Source organism: Artemia franciscana, chromosome 13, assembly GCF_032884065.1.
Source record: "Artemia franciscana chromosome 13, ASM3288406v1, whole genome shotgun sequence".
Lineage (NCBI taxonomy): Eukaryota > Metazoa > Arthropoda > Branchiopoda > Anostraca > Artemiidae > Artemia > Artemia franciscana.
Genome location: NC_088875.1, coordinates 14,855,489 through 14,876,272, shown reverse-complemented (window position 1 = coordinate 14,876,272; position 20,784 = coordinate 14,855,489). Strand labels below are relative to the sequence as shown.

General features: G+C 34.3%; 1 protein-coding gene across 1 annotated transcript in view; it reads left to right on the top strand.

Annotated features, from left to right (window-relative positions):
• LOC136034567 (oxysterol-binding protein-related protein 9-like) overlaps positions 1–20,784 on the top strand; it is a 176,211-nt gene that overhangs the window by 82,323 nt on the left and 73,104 nt on the right. Inside the window, exons 6-11 of the mRNA XM_065715810.1 lie at positions 818–926; positions 3,377–3,527; positions 5,940–6,248; positions 8,990–9,146; positions 12,569–12,668; positions 17,271–17,445. Coding sequence (XP_065571882.1) covers positions 818–926; positions 3,377–3,527; positions 5,940–6,248; positions 8,990–9,146; positions 12,569–12,668; positions 17,271–17,445 — 1,001 coding nt within the window. The remainder of the gene's footprint in view (positions 1–817; positions 927–3,376; positions 3,528–5,939; positions 6,249–8,989; positions 9,147–12,568; positions 12,669–17,270; positions 17,446–20,784) is intronic.

Here is a 20,784-nt window from a genome sequence, read left to right as displayed (position 1 = left end):
TTTGACTCCTAAAAAGAGAACTAGAACTTTCAATTTCCAATAGAACGAGCCCCCTCCGAAGTTCATGCAATCATTCCTTCATAAAACCTTATATGCCCCCGGGGTATAATTCACAACACTTGCCCCAGGGTTTGGGGGGTTGTACAAACCCTAGAGTTTTATTTTATGATCTTTGGTCTATTTTGGACAGAGTGAATGTCTGAAAAATTCGATTGGATGCATTTGGAGAAAAGAGATTTGGTGGGGGAGCGGGGCTTGTTGTCATCAGATCACTTTTTACTCTCAAAAAGGGAACTAGCACTTTCAATTTGTAGCTATTCGAGTCCCCTCCGAAGTGTACCTCTTCTATAAAAACCTTATTAAACCTTTTACGACATAAGTTAAAACCTTTCCCCCAGGCTCTGGTGGGGGTCATATTGAACTCAAAGTTTTTGTTTTCTGATCGTTGGACTATTTCAAATAAAATGGCTATCTCAAAAATTTTGATTGAGTGTATTTGGGGAAACGAGGGTGTGAGAGTGGGGGGGGGGGTATATGCCCTCCGATTACTTTTGACTCTTATAAAGGTCGCAAAAATGGCTTTCAGATCTGATGTCAAGATCACGCCTTCAAATGCTTCACTGGCCGCATGTTCTGTCTTGTACTTTGCGTCCATTCCTTTCAAATAATTGAGCAGAAGTGGACCATCCCTTTTAGGGGGATCAGGAACACAATACAAATATTTAAAATATTTGACTAATTGGATACTAGTCTCTAGGAAATACTAAGTAAAATATACTTTGTGATTATTATTACTATGGTAACGTTTTACTTCCAGAGTACATTTGATGCTTGTGAGTCCAGTGGTCGATCGCTGCCAGTTGGTATTGGACAAATTGTCCTCCCGGATGAAGAAAGAATCGTTAACTCCTCACCTGAAGTATCTGGTCAGAAACTTTCCTATTATCACTTTATAAAGATTGGATGTCATGTAGAATTAAGCAGTGTTAAACAAAGATCGTCTAATTATCTATGTCAACTTATCTGATTGTTTTTTTTTATTTTACCGTAGATTTATTGAGCAAGAATTTGTTGAGTCAAGGTCTGAGCAAAAAAAAAAAAAAATTGAAAGGCAATTAGGGGGAATAAGTTATGAGCTCGTAAGTATACCCTGACATCACTTTTTTCGCTCATTTGGCTCGCAACGATTTGCAGTTTAGGCTTTCCACCCTTGCAGGGTCAATAAGAAAAATTTATAAATTTTGCATAAGTTTTGTACTGGATAAAAGTTTGGAAAGTGAATCTAATCAGTTTGGACCTTCTAATGAATTTGGGCACTTACGTATTATACCGACCACACTGTTGTTCTTGATCTGGTTTAAACCGGTTATCTGTTTGCACTCGGAGATAAACAGATTAGCTTGAGTGAGATAAACTACAATGAAGGTAAATTTTCATAAATATTTAATATATATAGAGTTGATTAGGTTAGGTATTTAATTTAATGCGTTGTGGGTGGCCTGCTTTCCATAATTCTCTGCTGTGGTTTCCATAATTTGTTACAAAAGTATTACATTTTAATCATATTTGGGTATATTTCATTAGGATGAAACTAACTTCACTTCTTTGGTATGGTCGGTATAATACACAAGTACCTTCATTTGGATAAGTTTGACTTCTTTGACAATAGTTTGTCTCCCATTTTGACTCCCAGGCTCTGCTATTGTCACGATTATCACTATTTATCACGATTGTTGTGATATTTACAGCCATTGCTAATTGTGTACGTGTTATGGTCATAGTACCAGAAGTTCCTTTAATTTGACGAAGTAATGCCCCCAGCAAGAAATTTGCCATAGAGAAATACTTCGTTGTGTGAGAATTTTGCCTTTTTACAGTATGATAAATCATATTCGGCGTCAATCAAAAGCTGAATAGACTACTGGACAAAAGGTCATCACACCCAAAACTGCTTAGATAAAAAAAAAAGAGCAGCTGATATGTGGGCTGCAGTGATATGTGCTGATCTGTTGCTGACTGTTGTTCTTTTTTTAATAAATGTTGCCTTGCTTGTCAGATAGGTTTTGCCTTCGTGTTTTTATAAAGCGTGTTTTTTTATAGAAAGGTTATAAAGCGGCTTCGTTTACAATTTGTTTTTTACATAATTGTTTCCTCTTGATGAAGTTGCGTTTAGAACAAAAATCTGAACAGGATGTTAATTTTCCAGCCATTCAATAGTTAATTGTCTAATTGGAACTGAATATTCAGTCCAAAATATTTGGTGATCGTCTGCCAAAAATATTTTGTGTAAATGGGATATGCTGCTTGTATAGTTTCTTCACAAAAGACTTGTCTCCATTACTGAAAGACTGGAACATGATGCTAGTGAACAATCTCATCTTAATTGAGTGTTTAGTTAAAAATCTACTGATCATCTGCTAAATGTTTCTTCAACTGCTGCATAATTAAAAAAGCTTGTAAGAATATGAAGGCACGTCTGTGAACCAAGACACAAGCTTGTTCTTTTCGAAATGGGAAAAGAGTAAAGCTATAAAGAAACCAACCATTGACGGTAAAGATAAAAAAGGGAAAACCAGGCCAAATTAAAATAAACTGGATATGTATTTTTTGTCCATTCATAATACTCTAAAATATTATTAATCTCAAGCGCAACTGCATAATTTACTTAAATAAAAAATAATATCAGATGTAATTTTCAAATAAAGTAGAAAGTTAGAGCAAAATCTAAAACTATAGAAATCGTATCTCAAAATAAAAAATAGTAAATTTTTTGTGTCATGCTTCAAGATTTTGTCGACAATATAACTGTTACCTATATCTGTTTGTTTTTTAAAACTCAGGTTTACAACCCATACCCCTTCAAAATAAGCAACTATCCGTTTTTAGTTATCATGTTTGATTCTCAAGATGTTTAGAGGTTTCTATTATCAGACTTTTATCTCTCACAGAAACAGCTTAGAATTAGGCTATCCAACACTCTGAAAAAACAAGGAGGGCTGCGACCATGGTAACATACCGGGAAACTAGGGTGAATCTCCAAGACTGTTCAGAAAAACATCACTAAGGAAAACCAGGACACAAATTTGGTCTAAGAATCCACTTCTTTGGAAATTCAAGCCCTTTCCCGTTTACGCTTTCCTTTTATTCCCTTTGAAGGACAACGAGCTTTTATCTTCTTTCAGACACGTCCCAGAAATTTTGTCGGGTGACCCAATAAAAAATAGCTGTTATTTATAATTTTATTAAGAAGTACCCAAAAACTGGAGAAAATTAAGGATGTCATGAAGTGCAGATGAGGCCTCCTTTGCCACTTCCTTGTTGCCCTTGCTGTAATGTAAAAATATTGGTTCATTAAACATTTTATAATTTCCTTTAGACGAACGTGCTTTCTTTGAAGAATCTCTTCCCCAAGGTTTAGAGGTGACGACTGGCAGCTTCCCTGGTTCATCGCTCCCCCTCCCTGAAATCTCATATTCATCTTCTGAAGACGAGGATTTCTATGATGCCTATGAAAATACTTGTGAGACGTAAGTTTTGTTGATTTTAGAAAATAAATACGCTTTTCAGTTTAAATCAAAAACTTGGTCAAACTTTGGGGATACCTGACAGTATCTGCTAAGGTATGGGATACTACATGAAATATAAAAAAGGCAGTAGTGGCATTTTAAGTAAGCTACTTATTGTTCCTTACACCAACAGAATAGCCTATGTCTGAATTTATATGACACATCAAGTACAATTGTCCTTCAGCCATGTTATGAAATGACAGGTATCTCTCAGTCTATTCTACTAACTGTAAACAGTATTATTTATTGATACTCCTTCTTGTCGGTCAGCCGACCAAAAAACAGGACGCTACCTCGAGGAAAAATTCAGATGATAGGCACGTGAAAAGCATTATTTGTTATTTTTTAATCTTTGACTAATTTGTGACTTAAAATGACCTTGATAATTTTTCTTTTACGTTAGTTTTTTAATTTGTAACTATTGTTAAAATGTTAAATGAATAAAGAAAAACTGTTCAAAATATATTTAAAATATTTTTTGTTTTCAGTAAAGCGCCTGGCTCTTTTATAATATGAATATCTGTCATTTTATATTAATATAATGAACTCTTGTAGCCTATGAATCTTTTTCTATTTCTTGGGTTTCATTTTGTTCGGCGGCTGGGAATAAATGTTATGAAAACACTACAATCTTTCCTGACAGAATTTTCCTCCTCATGCTTTTCCTCGTCAACGGCCCTGCTCTTTACGCTAAAGTTTTTACTATTTTAAAAAGTAGAGTTAAGAGAAAGAGTCAAACTTTAGCGTAAAGAGTGGGGCGTTGAGGAGGAAAAGCCCTTTTCATATACGGACCAATTTCTGTTCGTTTAAGTTTTAATGTCGCTCCTTACTTTTAATTTTTAAAAATTTGTTTTTTTTATTTAATTCAGACAATGCAATAGTAAGTAGCTTTGATATTATTTCGGTGTTTGCAAACACTGATGTCGCAAAACATGAGCAATTACTAAAAAATAATATTAAACAGGATTATAATTTAATCAAAGATTCAGCTAAGGCGCTGGATTTTGACACTATGACCTTGGTTAAACTATAACAAGTGTTAAATGAGCTTCCAGTTCCGTAGTTCTTTTTATCAGCAAGTAAAAGGGCTGCCTATAATCCCAGTTGCTCGTCAAGGAGGTGTATATTGAATACCATGTTACTGGGGTAACTATTATGCGGTAGAACCCCTAAAATCAAAAAAAAATATCTACAACAACATAAGGGTAGTATAATAGACTCTAATTCGAATAGTGTTTCTAGTTCTTTTGATTTGGCTCTGAGTAGCCATATTTTTGAAAATCCCTAGTCAATCAATCCTATTTGAGAAAACAACCCGTTAATAATGATATTGATATTAAACAAATTGTTCGAGAGGCAATAGAAATGGAACTAAGGTTAAATAATAATACTTTTTTAAATTGAGATTCAGGAGAATAGCCATAACTTTTTTTGCCTTAAAAAGATTGAAAACATCATTTTGTTGTCATGTGCTCACTCTTGTAATTTAATAGCGCACTATAATTTCATTTTTTTTTATGTGTATTTTATGTGTATTTGGTTAGAAACCATCTAATTTAGGGTGTTTTTTTATACGCTGAATTTGATGGTTTAAATTTAATCTCTTTTTGTCTTCTAAGAAAATTTTCTCAGGCACCTGACTTATGAAAAGTACTGTTTAACAAGATAAATTTTTTCATTTGGAAATCTCTATGAAAATATAATTATATTGATGCATATATTACTATCATTGTTCCCTTGGGGGGGGGGGGCACGTTTTACTCAGTTTGTTACCAAGAACTGTTTGATTGATAGCTAAAGGGCCGGGCACACTTAGTTTTTCGGGCACCGATTTCAACAGCTCAGTGGACTAACGACAGCGGTACAAAAACAGTACCCTTTGTGCGAAATTTTCAAATTTAAACATCATGGATACCAGTAGTCAATTGCAATTTATCAATAGTTACATGATTGATCTCAACTTATTATTTTGTTCTTTTGTTATTATTATTAAGTTCTTTTTATTGTTTATTTTTATTTTTATTGAATTAAAAACGTTTTATTTAAGTTATGAATTTTTTGATTATTAAATTATGAAGTTGTTTTATTGTTAAATGTTTTGTTTTCATTATTATTATTTAGTACTTTTGATTTTCCTGCTGAAGACGAGGAAAAAATTGATGATTTTTTTTTTTTTGATTATCGCGATAAAATTCGGCGCTGTTTTTTTAAGTTGGGACCATAAACTAGAAAAAAAAAATTAATCTCAAATCGCTGCCCTTTTCTTTGCAATTCGGCGCTGATTTTGTAAATCACTGCCGAAAAAAGCTACGTTTGTTCGGCCCTTGAGTTCAAATTATATAATATAAAATATATCATTATTTATGATTCAAGGCCAACACCGATGATTAATGAAGCGGAGTCCGGAGTCCACAGAGAAGTTTTAGCTACAGAATCTGTGAATGGTACTGCCATTTCACCTTTAACTACCAAAGACATAAACATAGATGCAATATATGAAGAAGGTGATGATGAAGATAATGTTTCGCTGGAAAGTCATGGATCTGTCATTGCTCATCTTGTGTCGCAAGTGAAGTACGGTATGGACTTGACCAAAGTAGCTCTCCCTACGTTTATTCTTGAGAGACGATCTTTACTAGAAATGTATGCAGACTTTTTCGCCCATCCAGATATTTTCTTAAGGTAAATTCGTGATTTTTCCAAGGTAAATTCCTAATTTGTAATGCTGTTTCTTATTTTAACATTCACAAACAGATGAATGAAAAAAAAACTCACGTGCCGAAAAAAACATATAAGGGTTTGTGGTTCAATAGAAAATATTTCTGCGTTAATATTTTCATATTAATTAAAGTAAAAAAACTAATTTTATCTTAAGTAAAGCAAAATAGATAGCCTCTAACCTTTTTAATAAAAAAAAAATACATGAATCATTGATCATTAAACAAAAAAGAAAATTCCCCCACCTTGTTTCAATCACCCAACCTTGTTTTAATCATCCAACAATTATTCAATCATCCAACCTTCTTACAATCATCCAACCTTCTTTCAATCATCCAACCCTTATTCAGTCATCCAACCTTCTTTCAACCATCCAACCTTCTTTCAATTACTCAAGTTATAACTCCTCCTAAAAGATATGTGACGTCGAAGATATCGAATAAAGTGACAATTAAATCGAAAATTTTCACGAACACGAAATCGATGACGTTTTCCTTCAGTAAGTGATTCACGACAGACTGGACATGTACCATGCAATTTTAGCCAAGGAATAACACATTTGTTATGAAATAAATGGGAGCATGGAAGTTTATTGACATTTTCTCTTAGCTTATAGTCTTCCAAACAAACAGAACACTCAAGGTTTTTCTTAATTTGCTCTTCTGTAATTTTGATTGTTTCAATAGTTTCAATTTCCTTTTCGGACAATTTCTTTTCAATAAATTTTCTTGTAGAAGGGACCCTAGCCTCCACTTCATGCTCTGAATCTGAACTGGTGTTTGAATTAGTAGAAAAAAACGAACTTTCACTATCGGTAGAGTCACTAGCACTGATTGTGTCATCATCAATCACTATCACTGGACTGTTACTGTCAGTCTGAGGAGAATCCAAACTGTCATATTCAGAAGAATCGACACTCCTACTGTCAGTTTCAGGAGGATTTGCTTGCCGCTTATCCATTTTAAAAAATTTGAAAGTCCACATGCTTGATGTATCTACAGTTCATCAGTGCATAATGACAACCAGTGTATACTGTATAATTCACAGTATCGCTTCTAGTCCTTGTTTTCTTTATATTATTTAACAGCTAAAAACAGATTGATTAGTAGTACCAACTTTTCAAGACTAAAGTAGTTATGCAGCTTCCCAATTCTAAGTAACACAGAGTTTAATATAGAGGATGAGATATAGATGATTTAATATAGAGGATGTATAGTGATGTCATAATATACGTGCCAACGTTTCAGTTCCACCAATTAGCATGCACCTATAATTCTCTTTTGTTTTGTTGATATTTCTTTGTTGCCTCTCGTGCCCAGTCTAATGTATAAAAAAGTAATAAAATAAAATTATAAGCTGGTCTGCAAAGTAAAACAATGAACAAAAAATAACGTCATAGATCTTCAATGACAAAAAAAGGTTGCAGTTGCTGCCTGTTCTATTTACTCTTTTAAAGGGTGAAAAACTTGCTAATAAAGCTGCTTTATGTTGTGTTTCTGCTGTAAGCATTTGTGCTTCTTTTTTTATATTTCATTCTAGAGGTAACATTTTAGTATCTTGTAGTCGTAAATTAATATTTCAGTATTTTACTTGCATAGCAGCTTTAAAATCTGCTTTTATTCAATTCCTTGCTTCATGTTGGCCTTTCCTTGAGCCATCCACGTGGGAATCAAATATCGGGCTGAAGGCTGGATATCACTGAACTAAACGTTAGTTTTTTAAAGTACTCGTCTGAATTCAGTGCAGATACCACCATGTGCGTACCAATGTGAACATGTCCTTTTTATTGTCAAAGTATAAGTAAAGAAAATGTGTCAAATTTAACTGACATGGCCTAATACTATTAAGAAAACAAATATTATAGTATATTTTTATTCCTCGCCCAAAAATGCTTATCAATGTTCAAAACAAAGGCAATAATGACAAATGAATCATTGAAGTTATTCTAATTTGACTAGCTTTGACGTCAGGCATTCTTTTGTCAAAACCTAGTTTGATATTTCAGTGTCCGAAGGACGTATTTCCTAAGAAATTAGAGTGCATTAGATACTTCATGATGTGAAATAGTGTCAAATTATTATTACCATCTGCTGGTAATAGAATATTAAAAGCAATGAAGAAAAAAAATTAATGTGAGGAAGGATTACAGTAACTAAAGAAAATTATGTGTAAACGCCTGTCTTATTCTTTGTTTGCGACATTATTAGATAGCTAAAGTGTTCAATCTCGAAACTTGAAATTTAGCAAAAATAATATAGAATTCATCATGGAGATGAGTTACTTAAATGTAGTAAATTGCTGCTGAGACCCTTTCACTTCACGTGACTTCTTTCGCCACCTGGGTCCTTTTTTAAGTGTTGAAAATTGTAGTTGCAGCATCAGATGCAACCTGGCAAAGAACAAACTCTAGAACAGAAAATTCAAAATGCATTTTTGAAAAAAAAAAAAACAACTGACAAGTGAAGAAGGCTTGCTACTTGAAGCTGATTCATAAACCCACATGCAGAAGAATCACAGTCCTCCATCTTGATCAACAAGGAAAGTCCCTATTTTTTATTTTTCGATTCATGAAATTATGTTACAACTTTTCATAGTTTATCAGAATACGGACAGCTCTGCTGAGAACAATGGTTTTCCTTTAGTTTGGTTTCTAAAATTGATTTTAATTTGCAATGCGCTTTTTACTCCCCTTTTTTTTATCTTAGGATAGCTGACTTCAAGAGCCCCCGTGAAAGAATGATTCAAGTTGTCCGGTGGTATTTATCTGCTTTCCATGCTGGACGTCGATCTGAAGTTGCTAAGAAGCCATACAATCCTATTCTTGGGGAGACTTTCCAATGTTGGTGGGATGTTCCAGATTTGGTAAATATCTGTTGGGATCCAAGAGGACTAGGTATCTGTAAACAAGAGAAGCCAGTCACGTCGTGAGCTAGGGGCTTTTTTGGCCATGTGAAACAATAAATATATCTATCTGATCTTACAAACTCGAAAACTTAATGCTCCTCCTTGGAATTTTTGGCTATGTGCATTTGCAGTAGCAATCATTGTATGTCTGTGCAATGTCGAACAATTTTCGACGTTTTATTTGTATAGCTTTGGTTTAGATGCCTTCGAGTACTACACGATTTGGATAGTATCCACAATGAACTTCCATATTTTTCATCTAAATCATTTTTTTTTAATAGAACCTCACCCCCCCCCCCCCCAAAAAAAAAAATCAATCATGCGTGACTGACTCGGTTTGTGGCTGATTTTTGATGCCTTATTGTATATAGATTAGTTAATACTGAGATTCAGAATAGTAACTATTTTCACTATAGGAAGTAAAAACTGAGCTTAAATATAGGTTCTGAAAGTAGCTGAATTTCGTTTTGACAGGAGGGTATCGTCTTGTGTGATGAAAATGTCTGGTTCTCAGGGTCAACCCTTTTAGTTTACTTCTTGTTCAGATCAAAGTTGGAAATTTTTCATTTATATCTGGCGAATTGTCTTAATAATTAACTAAATATTCCCATATATATGCTGGTGAAGATTGGACATAGTAATATTTTTTAGATACTTATTTATATGAGTCCTTATCTTTTTTTTTGAAAATTCTTCTAGAAAGACTGGAAAGAATCACGTTTTTATTCAGAAATAGAGAATAATGCAAACATTTCGGTCGAGCCTCCAATCAACCGCCTTTACTGCAGAATTAGGAATAGAAAAAAGAATCTGAGACTGCAGTTGTAGCTGCAACCTTGTAAGGAAAGAACTACAGCCCATTCAAACCTAGAAGTCCACAGGACAATATAAAAAGGCAAACCTTAAAAACACTTAAAAAAAGGATTTTTCAAGTTCGGGGAAGTATAACTGAAGAAAAAAAAAAACTTGGCGAGTGGTAATCAGACTTTTAATTGCGAGTTTTTTTATTCCTAAAATAAACCCCTAATTTAAATTACCATCCAATTCCTTTTTTTTCTATCAAGTTGCCTTTTCACCATTGCTTGAGGAAGGGTCTCATCTTAACTTATTTTTAGTGTTTCTTTTTAAGATATTTCTTTTTATAATGTCTTCGGCTTTCTTTCTGAATTTTTATTTCTGTTTCCGCCCTGAGAACTGTTGAGCAGAGATCTCGACTTGTATTTTTTCACTTTTGCCTCTGGCTTTGTTTTGCATCCTTTTTACTTCTTTCTTCTAATTTTTGTTGTGCTTGTGTGGTATCAGGAATTAGTTAAAACTGAATTCCAATTATTGTTTTTCCAAATCATTGGAATTTGAGCACCTAATGCAGCCAAACCCTTGCTATGTTGATATGTAGATCAACTACATCAATATGATATGATAATATGATATGATATGATGTGATATGATAAAATATGATATGATATGATATGATATATAATATGAAATGATTGATAAGATATCAACTACAATCAATTGCCGAGCGTCAATCAACTCTGCGGCCATAGGGGAAATTGTTATAAATTTTTTTTAAAAATTAGCTATTGAATAAATTACTGTAATGTAAATTATATACTGTTGTATTGTTTTTAAATGAAGAGATTTCTCAACTAGTGTAACAAAGTTTGGGCTCGTTCTCACGTTCAATCAACCATTTATTATTCACATATACATGTATATATTTGACTAGGCCCAGGGGGAGACGAGCTCCAAAAACTAGGCCTAGACAAAGGTAAAACAACAATAACGCTACAGTACAGAGCTTACTGGTCTGTACATGTTGCCGAAAACTTTACTAGGAGCCTTCGGATAAATATTCTCAAGAATAGTGAAAACGGCGTGGATCATTAAATATGTTTTATAACATTATTTAAATAAAATAAGAAACTCCAATAACGAGGTGAATTTTATACATTAAAAATGTAATTTTTTTTTTGGGAGCAGGCTGCTGTAACTATTCAACTAAGCTTGCATGACCGTTATAATCACTGAACATTTTCAATCCTGATCAACTTTAAAATGTCCTGACATTCTTGCTCCGGATCACCGACCTACAGGCTTTTTTCTGTCGCCCAATTGATATCTAACAAGGCAAGGTAATTTCTTGCACCTCCTGATTGTTGGACATAAATAGAAGATGGTGTTTGACCTCACCTGCTGTTATGGATTCCTAGGCATTAATTGCTTAATCACAGTAGCATTATTTCCAAAAATTTAGGGGGAGGGAAAAATGTATTTTTCAAAATCTAGAGAGGGGATATACGTGTTTTTTTTTTTTGTATTGACGGGTCCTTTACTGTGTCCCCCTGATTGGTGATCACTCTCTTCAAATGTGGTTTAATTGTCCAATTGATGCCTGAAAATCATTATCCCAGGTGAGCTTAAATATCTTCTAATTGTGACAACTTTAGCTTGTAATTTTCTGTTACCTTAAAGTTTTATTTCAAAAAGCTTACAAAATTAAATGGAATTTAAAGTAAATGCTCAAAAATAAGAGAATTTTGGTTGGTAGGGATCCAAAGGCCTCCCATGTCTTACACGCCTTACCTGGACCATTTTCGTATCAATTGCTATAATATTATTGGTATTATCTATGTTCTTCTAAACCGAAACTATGAGTATAGTTTTAGTTTATAGTTAGTATAGTTTATACTAACCATAGTTTATACTAAGTATAGTTATTATGAGTATAGTTTAGTATAGTTTTATGAGTATAGTTTAATTATTGTTTTAGTGTTTTGGTGTTTATTTAGTGTTTTCAGTTTTGTTTAGTGTTTTTGCTTAATTTTAGTGTCTAAATTTAGTGTTAAATTTAGTGTTTTGTTCAATTTGGCTATGACAACTCTCTGAGATATGTTTCCTTAGCATCCTTTTTTTTCTTTATTTTTTACTCAGCCTCCTTATCGAATAGGACCATCCGTTTTTCTTATATTATTTCCTTCTCAAGATACTTCGAAGTTTTTGTGTTTTCCAAAATATGTTATTTGTTACTGTAGAAGTTCCTTGTGTAAACACGGATCATAGCACAAAAACGTTAAGCAAATTTTTTTCGCTTCTGTAAGATTATTTTCTTATGAAGTGAGTCCTTTTAACATTAATTTAATGCAGCCAAATTGAAGCTTAATAAATCAGGCTAATGATCAAAAGTTCAGTTATGATCATCTCTCTCTTTTCTATAAGATTATTACGATAATGCTATAATGTATTGCTAAGCGATAACGCTTATTTGGTGCAGGCAAACTGGAACATAATTAAGCATGCTAATGATCAAAAGTTAAGCTATTGTGAAAAGGCTCTATAGAAGCATGTCCTAGTTTATTTTTGACTTACCTTTTTTATAGAATGTAGACAAATCAGAGCCCGCTAAAGATGGACCAGTGCCTTGGTGTTCCAAGCAGCAATTGGCCTTCATCGCAGAGCAAGTATCTCATCATCCCCCTGGTTAGTAAATTCTTGTTTTATTGGAATAAAAATATGAAGCAACTGTTTCAGTTTAGTGTTTGCAGGGGGGTCACATTTGCGATGTCATTTTTATAGGTGGCTGTTCATTCGATCCTCATGGCCACTATATTTTTTAAGGCTATTTATTTTTAAAAATTGTACATTGGAGCACAATTTTTATTGAAATAGATAGATAAATTTCATTGATATAAAACTCTGAAGTAACTGTTTCAGTTCAGTTCCGGCATATGGGGCACATTTGTGTCGCCATTTGTATGATTTTCTTAGGTGGATCTACATGGGGATCTCAAGGCCGCCATATTTTTTTAAGGTGGTTTATTCTTAAAAATTTTACATTGAGTGAAATTTCAGTTGGAAAGCAGTGCTTCCGTTACATTATCGCTTTTATGGTCGCGGTATTTTATAACCGGCATCTGGCAATACTCTTTGTATATCCGCTGAACTTTCTTTAAGTAAAGATGTAAGTCTTTTTCACAGTATAAATATATGTACGAACACTAGCGAAAAGTTTTTCCGAACATGGCACACATTCATAATGCGCTCTTTGGGAAGTTCTCAGACCGTTAGAGCAATAGTTTCTCGTCGTGATGCGCTAAACTTTTGTCATTGCCCGTGCGCGAAGATAGGGTCATGAAGAGTAGTTTAGCTTGTGTGGTTTTAGATGTGTTTAAAAAAAATCTTCAATTGAGAGTATAGGACTTTTCGCTACTTTTCGTATATATTTATACTGAAGTCTTTTTGGTACCGTTCTAGATTAGGTGCTGCTCAAAAGTAAGCATCCTTAAAAAAATGTAACCAATACCATTAGATCCCTTATTTTCTGCTTTTTTTACTATCATATTCGTGCTTCTCACAACGTAACCCCTATCCCTGCCTGATAGACCTATACATAGTTTTAATAATATATTTCTTCATCAATTTCCGTCTCGTGATGCATTGTATAGTGGGTAGCTCCAATCTCTACAATTCTACGAAAAGTGTATTTTTAGTAACTGTTTGTATAAATAAATTATGTAAGGGAAAAGACAAAGCTTCTCTAAAAATTTTAATATTTAAAACTAGAGTGAGTGTTGATCATAGCTAACTAAGAACAGATTGTTTACTCGTAGTAGTGACCCGCAGTGTGTACTATGGTTGTGGGATTTTTTTTCCTTTTGTCTCCTTACCTTTTTTCCAGTCCAGGCATCTTGTATTGATGCTTGGACTATAACGCTGTTAAAAGCTATCACCATGCTTGAGTATTGGAGGCAAAAGTAAAGAGAACTAAAAGAGAGAAAAGAGACGGGAAAAGAAACTACAAGAGCAAAAATTAGTCTGAGATAGCAACCATTTGAGTTCCAATCCTATTTGATGATGATGATTTGTTTTGCTTGACTGAAGAATTTCGAAAAAAGAAGGCGGAAAATTCAAATGCAAAAAAGAAACATAATGTGAAAATTCAGTGTGCAATGACGGAAAGCAATATTTCAGGCAAATTAGGTTTGTTAGGTCCAAACTACGGGAGAAGATAAGAGATTAAGGGGAAAGTAAAGTTTTTGTCCTCTTGGTGACAAATGGAGATATATACTTGGAAGGATTACAACAAGTTTCGGAAAATTCGTAAGGTGTTGAAAGCTGGGTTTGATTGGGAAAGCCTGGGAGAGAGTTTCAGATCTGTCCTTTTGACTTTCTGAGGAATTCAGCCCCTGTTGTCAGTTCCCTTTCAGTTCCGAGATGATAGTCATTTCCCTCAACCCATAATGTTGGCCAGTTGTGATTATCATACCGAGGTATAGCCTTTCCAAGCTATGATTCATGGGAGGTACTCTTCCACTACCAGTCACTACATGTCTCCCCAAACTTTTACTCTTTAGCCCCATACCCCATCTATACCCTGTGCTGGTATTGACATATATTCCCTCCATGACTGTCCTATAGAATGGGACCCAGAAGGAGCTTAGTCATGTTTCCCTCGTATTTGTGCACCATTGCCCTGTACCTCAATCGTTGCTGCGTACCTTTGTAGTTTTACACAAAGGTATAGATTTGTTTCTACTGTTGGAGTTAAGAGGCTAGTTGAGCCAGTCCATATCGATGTCTGGTATCGTCCAGTATACCAGGGCCCAATTTCCGTTTCTATCAACTGTAAATGTAAGAGGTGAAGGAATTTCATATATAAGCATACTACAAACCCCTGATAACTGATGACCCAGAACCCTAGACATGGTTGTCCCTTTTTCATTTTTCAGTGGATTGGTGTGTGTATGAACCCCTCCCTCGGGCAACGCCTGAGCATTACATGACTATATTAGCACGATTATTTTCCACTAATCTCGTTGATTCCCTTCTTTGAAACCTCAACCCTGGTTGCGATGGTTATACAGTCCGTTATCCCAATTGTTTTACATCGGAGACATGTTGGATGGCAGTAGAATCTCAGCCAAGCTGTTCTGGAACTTCAGTGGACATTGGTCAGAGATTGAAAACTAGAAGATTATTGTACATTTTAAATTTTGTGTTCCCTTTTTATTCTTTGCGATGCTGACGAGTGGGGTGGTGAGGCGGCCAATTGTCTTAGGAGGGAGGTGTCGGGCCCGCAGCCCTAATTGCCAAATAAATGTCCTGGTTCTCCTGTATATAAGCATATACATATATACTAATTTTACCAGTGATTTAAATGTGTTAATTTTTCAAGGTCGAGTTTGAACTAGGAAACAAGCTGGCTTATAGTATTAATATTTCTGTATGAGTCATCATACTAGCTGACTTATTTTATCATTGACTTTCTTTCTGGATATTGTCTATCTGAGTTTTACATGGTTATGCTTTGTATTGGTTGGCGTTTCCTCTGGCCCGTAAGAGACTTTATTTTGTTGTGTGTGTTTAGGTCTTATAGTTAGTTAAAGAAAAGTCCTGAAATAGTTTGTATAAGTCAACATTCAAGTGAGTTAGTTAGGAGATCAAAATTTGTGTTGTTCTGACACTTTGGTCAATAAAAGTGAGTTATATTTTCTAAGCCTGCTTTTGGTTATCCCCTAACCCGGTTAGGGAAAAGGGAAGAAAGTTTAGGTGAGTTTATAATACATGTTTAGAAGTAGCACCTACATTTACACACCCGTAATATATATTTTCCCCTCCCAGTATAATAACCTCCATTTTATTGAAGAGCCTCTGCCTGAGTTAGGTATTTTCTATGGATTTCTTCGGTTTCACTTTTGCTTTACATTTCAATAAGAACAGCTCATGTTTAATTCTAATGTCTGTCATTTTTAATATCTAATGTCTCTAATAACATCTTTAATATCTAATGTTTGATTATTGTCTCTATTGTTTAATTCTATCTCCATTTCGCATAACTTCTTGTTATTGTAGCACAGTGTTTATCAGACATGCGTCACGAATGCCTTCCGATTTCCACATAGTTCATATCGAACGGTTTCTAAGCTTCATGAGCTGAATTCTAGTCTCGTATTTGTAGTTGAGTAACTTTAAAAATGCTTGAATGCTAACTTAGGCAAAGGGTCACAATATTGCTCAAGCTTTGGAGGAAAATCTAGTATTTGACATAAGCATCATTAAGACTATCTAAGGTATTTGTCTAATACGTTATTTATGTGTTCTTACTTTTATATCCAGTCACTCTAAATTCCTCAAAAACGTTAAGGATCGAGTTTTATTTGTCCTCTATCAAAAATAAAAATGTTTTGAGTTGCCTTTCTTTCTTTCGTTAGAACATAAAAAAAACTCAGGATCCCAAATATTGATCGAAAATTCTGAATAGTGTCCAGAGTGATGTTGACCCTCAAACTTTAAAAAATAACGTTCACAAAATGTGTTATCCCATGTATCGTCGTTATTTGCTCTCCAGATAAGATTTTTTTTTTCGTTTGGGTTGGTTTGAGGTAAATTTACATGTTTCGATTGTTTTTTCATACTTTTCATACTTTGTGGAAAAAAAAACTCATTGCATATTTTAGTCGTACAGACTCCCTAGAGCAATAGTTCCCAACCGATTTGGGGCCATGTCCCACCTAGGCATTTTTAAAATCCTGATGCCCCCTTGTAATATTTAAATTTTTATGCTCAAAAGTTTATGTACCTGAAGGAAGCTTAGAAGGCCATCTTTTTTACAGTCGTCCTCAAGGCTATATTTTATGCTAACGAAAATTAGTGTCTAAATACAAGACTTTTTACACAATGCATGATGTAATTGCAGAACCATCATGTATCTTTTTTGCTCTTTAAGTGAATATAAATGTGACATCATTCACATGAAAATCGTTGTTTTTTTTTTCAAAATTAAGGCTCTAGACCTAGTCAGCTGAAGCTCAGCAGTATCGTCAGCTGAAGGGTGCACGTCCTGCACATGACCTACCAAAATATCACCATGCCCCACGAGTGGGACCTGCGCCCTATGTTAGGAATAACGGCCATAGAGCTTAATGGCTAACCATTTTGTATATTTTGGTTTTGTTTTCTAGTAAATTAGTTATTATTATTTTTCATTTTATAGTTAGCGATAAATTTGGTTAAAAAATGATGTTACATTGGAAACTCGTTATGCAGTTAAGGCGGCGTTCATTATTGCAATTTTTATTTTAGTGTCCGGATTTTATGCTGAGAATCCAGAAAAGAGAATATCCTTTAACGGACACATTTGGACAAAATCCAAGTTTTTAGGACTATCAATATGTGTGGTCAATATTGGTGAAGGGGTAATCAGTGTTTTAGATTTTGACGAAGAATATACAATTACATTCCCCAGTGCTTATGGCAGGTAATGGCTCACCTTTGTTCAGAATATTATAGGTATTCTTATTTTTAGAATATTATAGAATATTACACCTTCACTCGGAATATTGTTATTATAAAGAATATTGGGTACATTCATTCATAATATATTTGTAGCTGGCGTGGTACGTATCTAGAATTCATTTTTGGGAGGGACTCAAATGCGCAAAAATATTTTTTGCAGTTTTTTTTTACCAAAAAGCATGAAGGTGTTCATGTATGTTTTTAATTCTTTTTTTTGGAGGGGGGGCTAAAAATGCTCCTTTGTGATGCCACTGTTATGGTGTCTTTAAAAACCAGTGCTAGTACCACGCGTAGTCAACCATGTATTAAATTATCTCCAGTCGATTATGAGTTATCGTTATCTGTGTCACTTTGTTTTTCTTTGTGCTGTTGCATATTTTTTTAAAACTAAGTTGATTGTGTTGTTCAGGGACAATGTTTTCTTTTTTCTTTCTTGTTTTTCTTGTAATCAGCAGTCTAGAATGGAAAAACATAGGACATATAGATTTGAAATATTTATTTCAACTAATTATTTCAATGTTTATTTCAATAGATATTTGAAATATTCCATGTCTAATATGTTCATATTGGACATATGTCCGATATAGGAATCATGAAACAGAGAAGAAAAATTTGTCTGAATTTCCTAAAATTCACAAGAATTTCTCAGAAAAATAAATTAATCTTTAAGCAAGGTTTCATGATTTCTGAGAGTGGATACCCCCTCGTTTGAGACCGTAAGGCAAAGTCCACGCGGAGTAGACCCCTTCATCTTCATCCTTTATTCATATTGAATAAAAAAAGCAAGTTTTTTTTAACTGAAAGTAAGGAGTGACATTAAAACTTAAAACGAACAGAAATTACTCCGTATATGAATGGGGCTGTCCCCTCCTCAACGCCCCGCTCTTTACGCTAAAGTTTGACCCTTTCTCTCAACTCTACTTTTTAAAACAGTAAAAGCTTTAGCGTAAAGAGCAGTCTGTTAAGGAGGGGAAAGCCCCTTTCATATACGGAGTAAGTTCTGTTCGTTTTAAGTTTTAATGACGCTCCTTACTTTTGAGTTTAAAAAAACTTGCTTTTTTTTATTCAATTTCTGAACGTTTTTGAATTAATGCATGTTTTGATTTTGGCTCTCACACATAAATAATTGAAACGAAATTTGCATATTATTTTTATTTTTTTGGCTAAATGGCTTTTTCATAGTTTTGATCGGACGATTTTGAGAAAAAAGGAGTGGGAGAGGAGGCCCAGTTGCCCTCCAATTTTTTGGTTACTTAAAAAGGCAGCTAGAACTTTTAATTTTTTGCGAACGTTTTTATTAGTAAAAAATATACTTAACTTGCGAATTAACTTACGTAACGAACTTCTATATTCGTATGTTTTTATTACGTATATGAGGGGGTTCACTCCCTCTTCAATACCTCGCTCTTTACACTAAAGCTTGAATTTCGTCCCAATTCTTTAAGAATGACCTCTGAATCACAAAGGCCGTATAATAAATAGTTTAAATTATTGAAATTACTTTAGCGTAAAGAGCAAGGTATTGTGGAGGAGACGAACCCCCTTATATAAGTAATTTTTTCTGTTCTCTTTAAGTTTTAATGCTGCTCCTTACTTCCAGTTGAAAAAAAAACTTTTTCTTTTTTTTCTCATTGTTTTTTTAAAATAATACTAGAAAATCCTGCACCCCGTTCTTGGAAATTCCCTTTCCTCATGATACACTGTTCCATGGAAAGATCCACCAACGTAACCCACTCCCCTTGACCCACCCCCATCCCAACGCGAAAAAGTCCCCCTGAAAACGTCTGAACACTTCCCAATAACCATTACTATATATAAACAATGGTCAAAGTTTGTAACTTGCAGCCCCTCCCCCGAGGACTGTGGGGGATTAAGTTGTCCCCAATGACATAGTTATTAGGTTTTTCGACTATGCTGAACAAAATGGCTATCTCAAAACTTTGATCCGGTGACTGGGAAAAAATGAGTGTGGGAGGGGGGCTAAGTGCCCTCCAATTTTTTTGATCACTTCAAAAGGGCACTAGAACTTTTAGTTTCCGTTAGAATGAGCCCTCTTGCGACATTCTAGGACCACTGGGTCAATACGATCACCCTTGAAAAAAAAACATGCATCCGTGATCTATCTTCTGGTAAAAAATACAAAATTCCGCATTTTTTTAGATAGGAGCTTGAAATTTTTACAGTAGGGTTCTTTTATACGCTGAATCTGAGGGTGTGATTTTTGTTAAGATTCTATGAATTGAGGGTGTGTTTCCACCTATTCTCTAAAATAAGGCAACTTTTTTCAGGCTGTAAACTATTGATGGGTAAGATTAAACTTGATGAAACTTATATATTTAAAATCATCATTAATATGCGGCTCTTTTTATGTAACTTTTGGTATCAAAATTTTTATTGTTCCGTTTTTTAGAGTTTCGGTTACTATTGAGCCGAGTCGCTCCTTACTACAGTTCGTTACCATGAACTGTTTGAACATATGAATAAAGCTGCTCTATTCTAAGCTGCTTATAAAAAAAGGAACAAAACGTCACTGTTGTATCTACAAAAGCAAACCTAATATTTCAAAGTAATTATCGATGATTATTGTTTTGATTAACCTTAGTAAGATTAATATTTCCAATTATTAATGATCGATTAATATTTTATAACCAAAAAAAAATATGGGAATTCGGAAAAAGAGCTTGAAACGCCTTCAAAATGGCATGGGATCCAAATGTGAAGTTCACACTGGAATCACCGTGGTTGAAAACCCCACAGAGGAGAATTATAGTCCCTCAGCTTTACCAATAAGGGAAGGCATTTTTTGAATGAGAATCACTGATATGTCTCAATTTTTTGTTGTCTCTTTTTTTTTTCATCGTAAGGGTGATTGGATTGAACCAATGGTCGTATACTAAGAGAGGTTGGAGAGGATAAAATGTTGGAAGAGGGCTGTTTAGACGGATATTGCAATATGTAGTGTCCTTTTTAAGGAACAAAAGAGATCGTGAAGCATCAGAGTGTCGTTTTATGCAATTTTTTGTGCCACGAAACGTTAATTTTTGCCTGAAGAGGCTTAAAATGCTGGATAATAAAATTTTAGGATAGCCAATCAATTTTTGATGGTTTAAAACTCAAATGGAGATATTGATGCTTCCATTTTTTAAAACAGCAGGAAACCACAAGTTCGTTGAAAATGTTTAATGGCTTATTTAAGAACTACTGCTCTCTACGTGCCTTTAATAAAATCGTCCTAATAACTATATCATTAAGTGCCATAAAGCATTTTATGGTGTAAAAAGTATGGGAAGCATCACAAGGG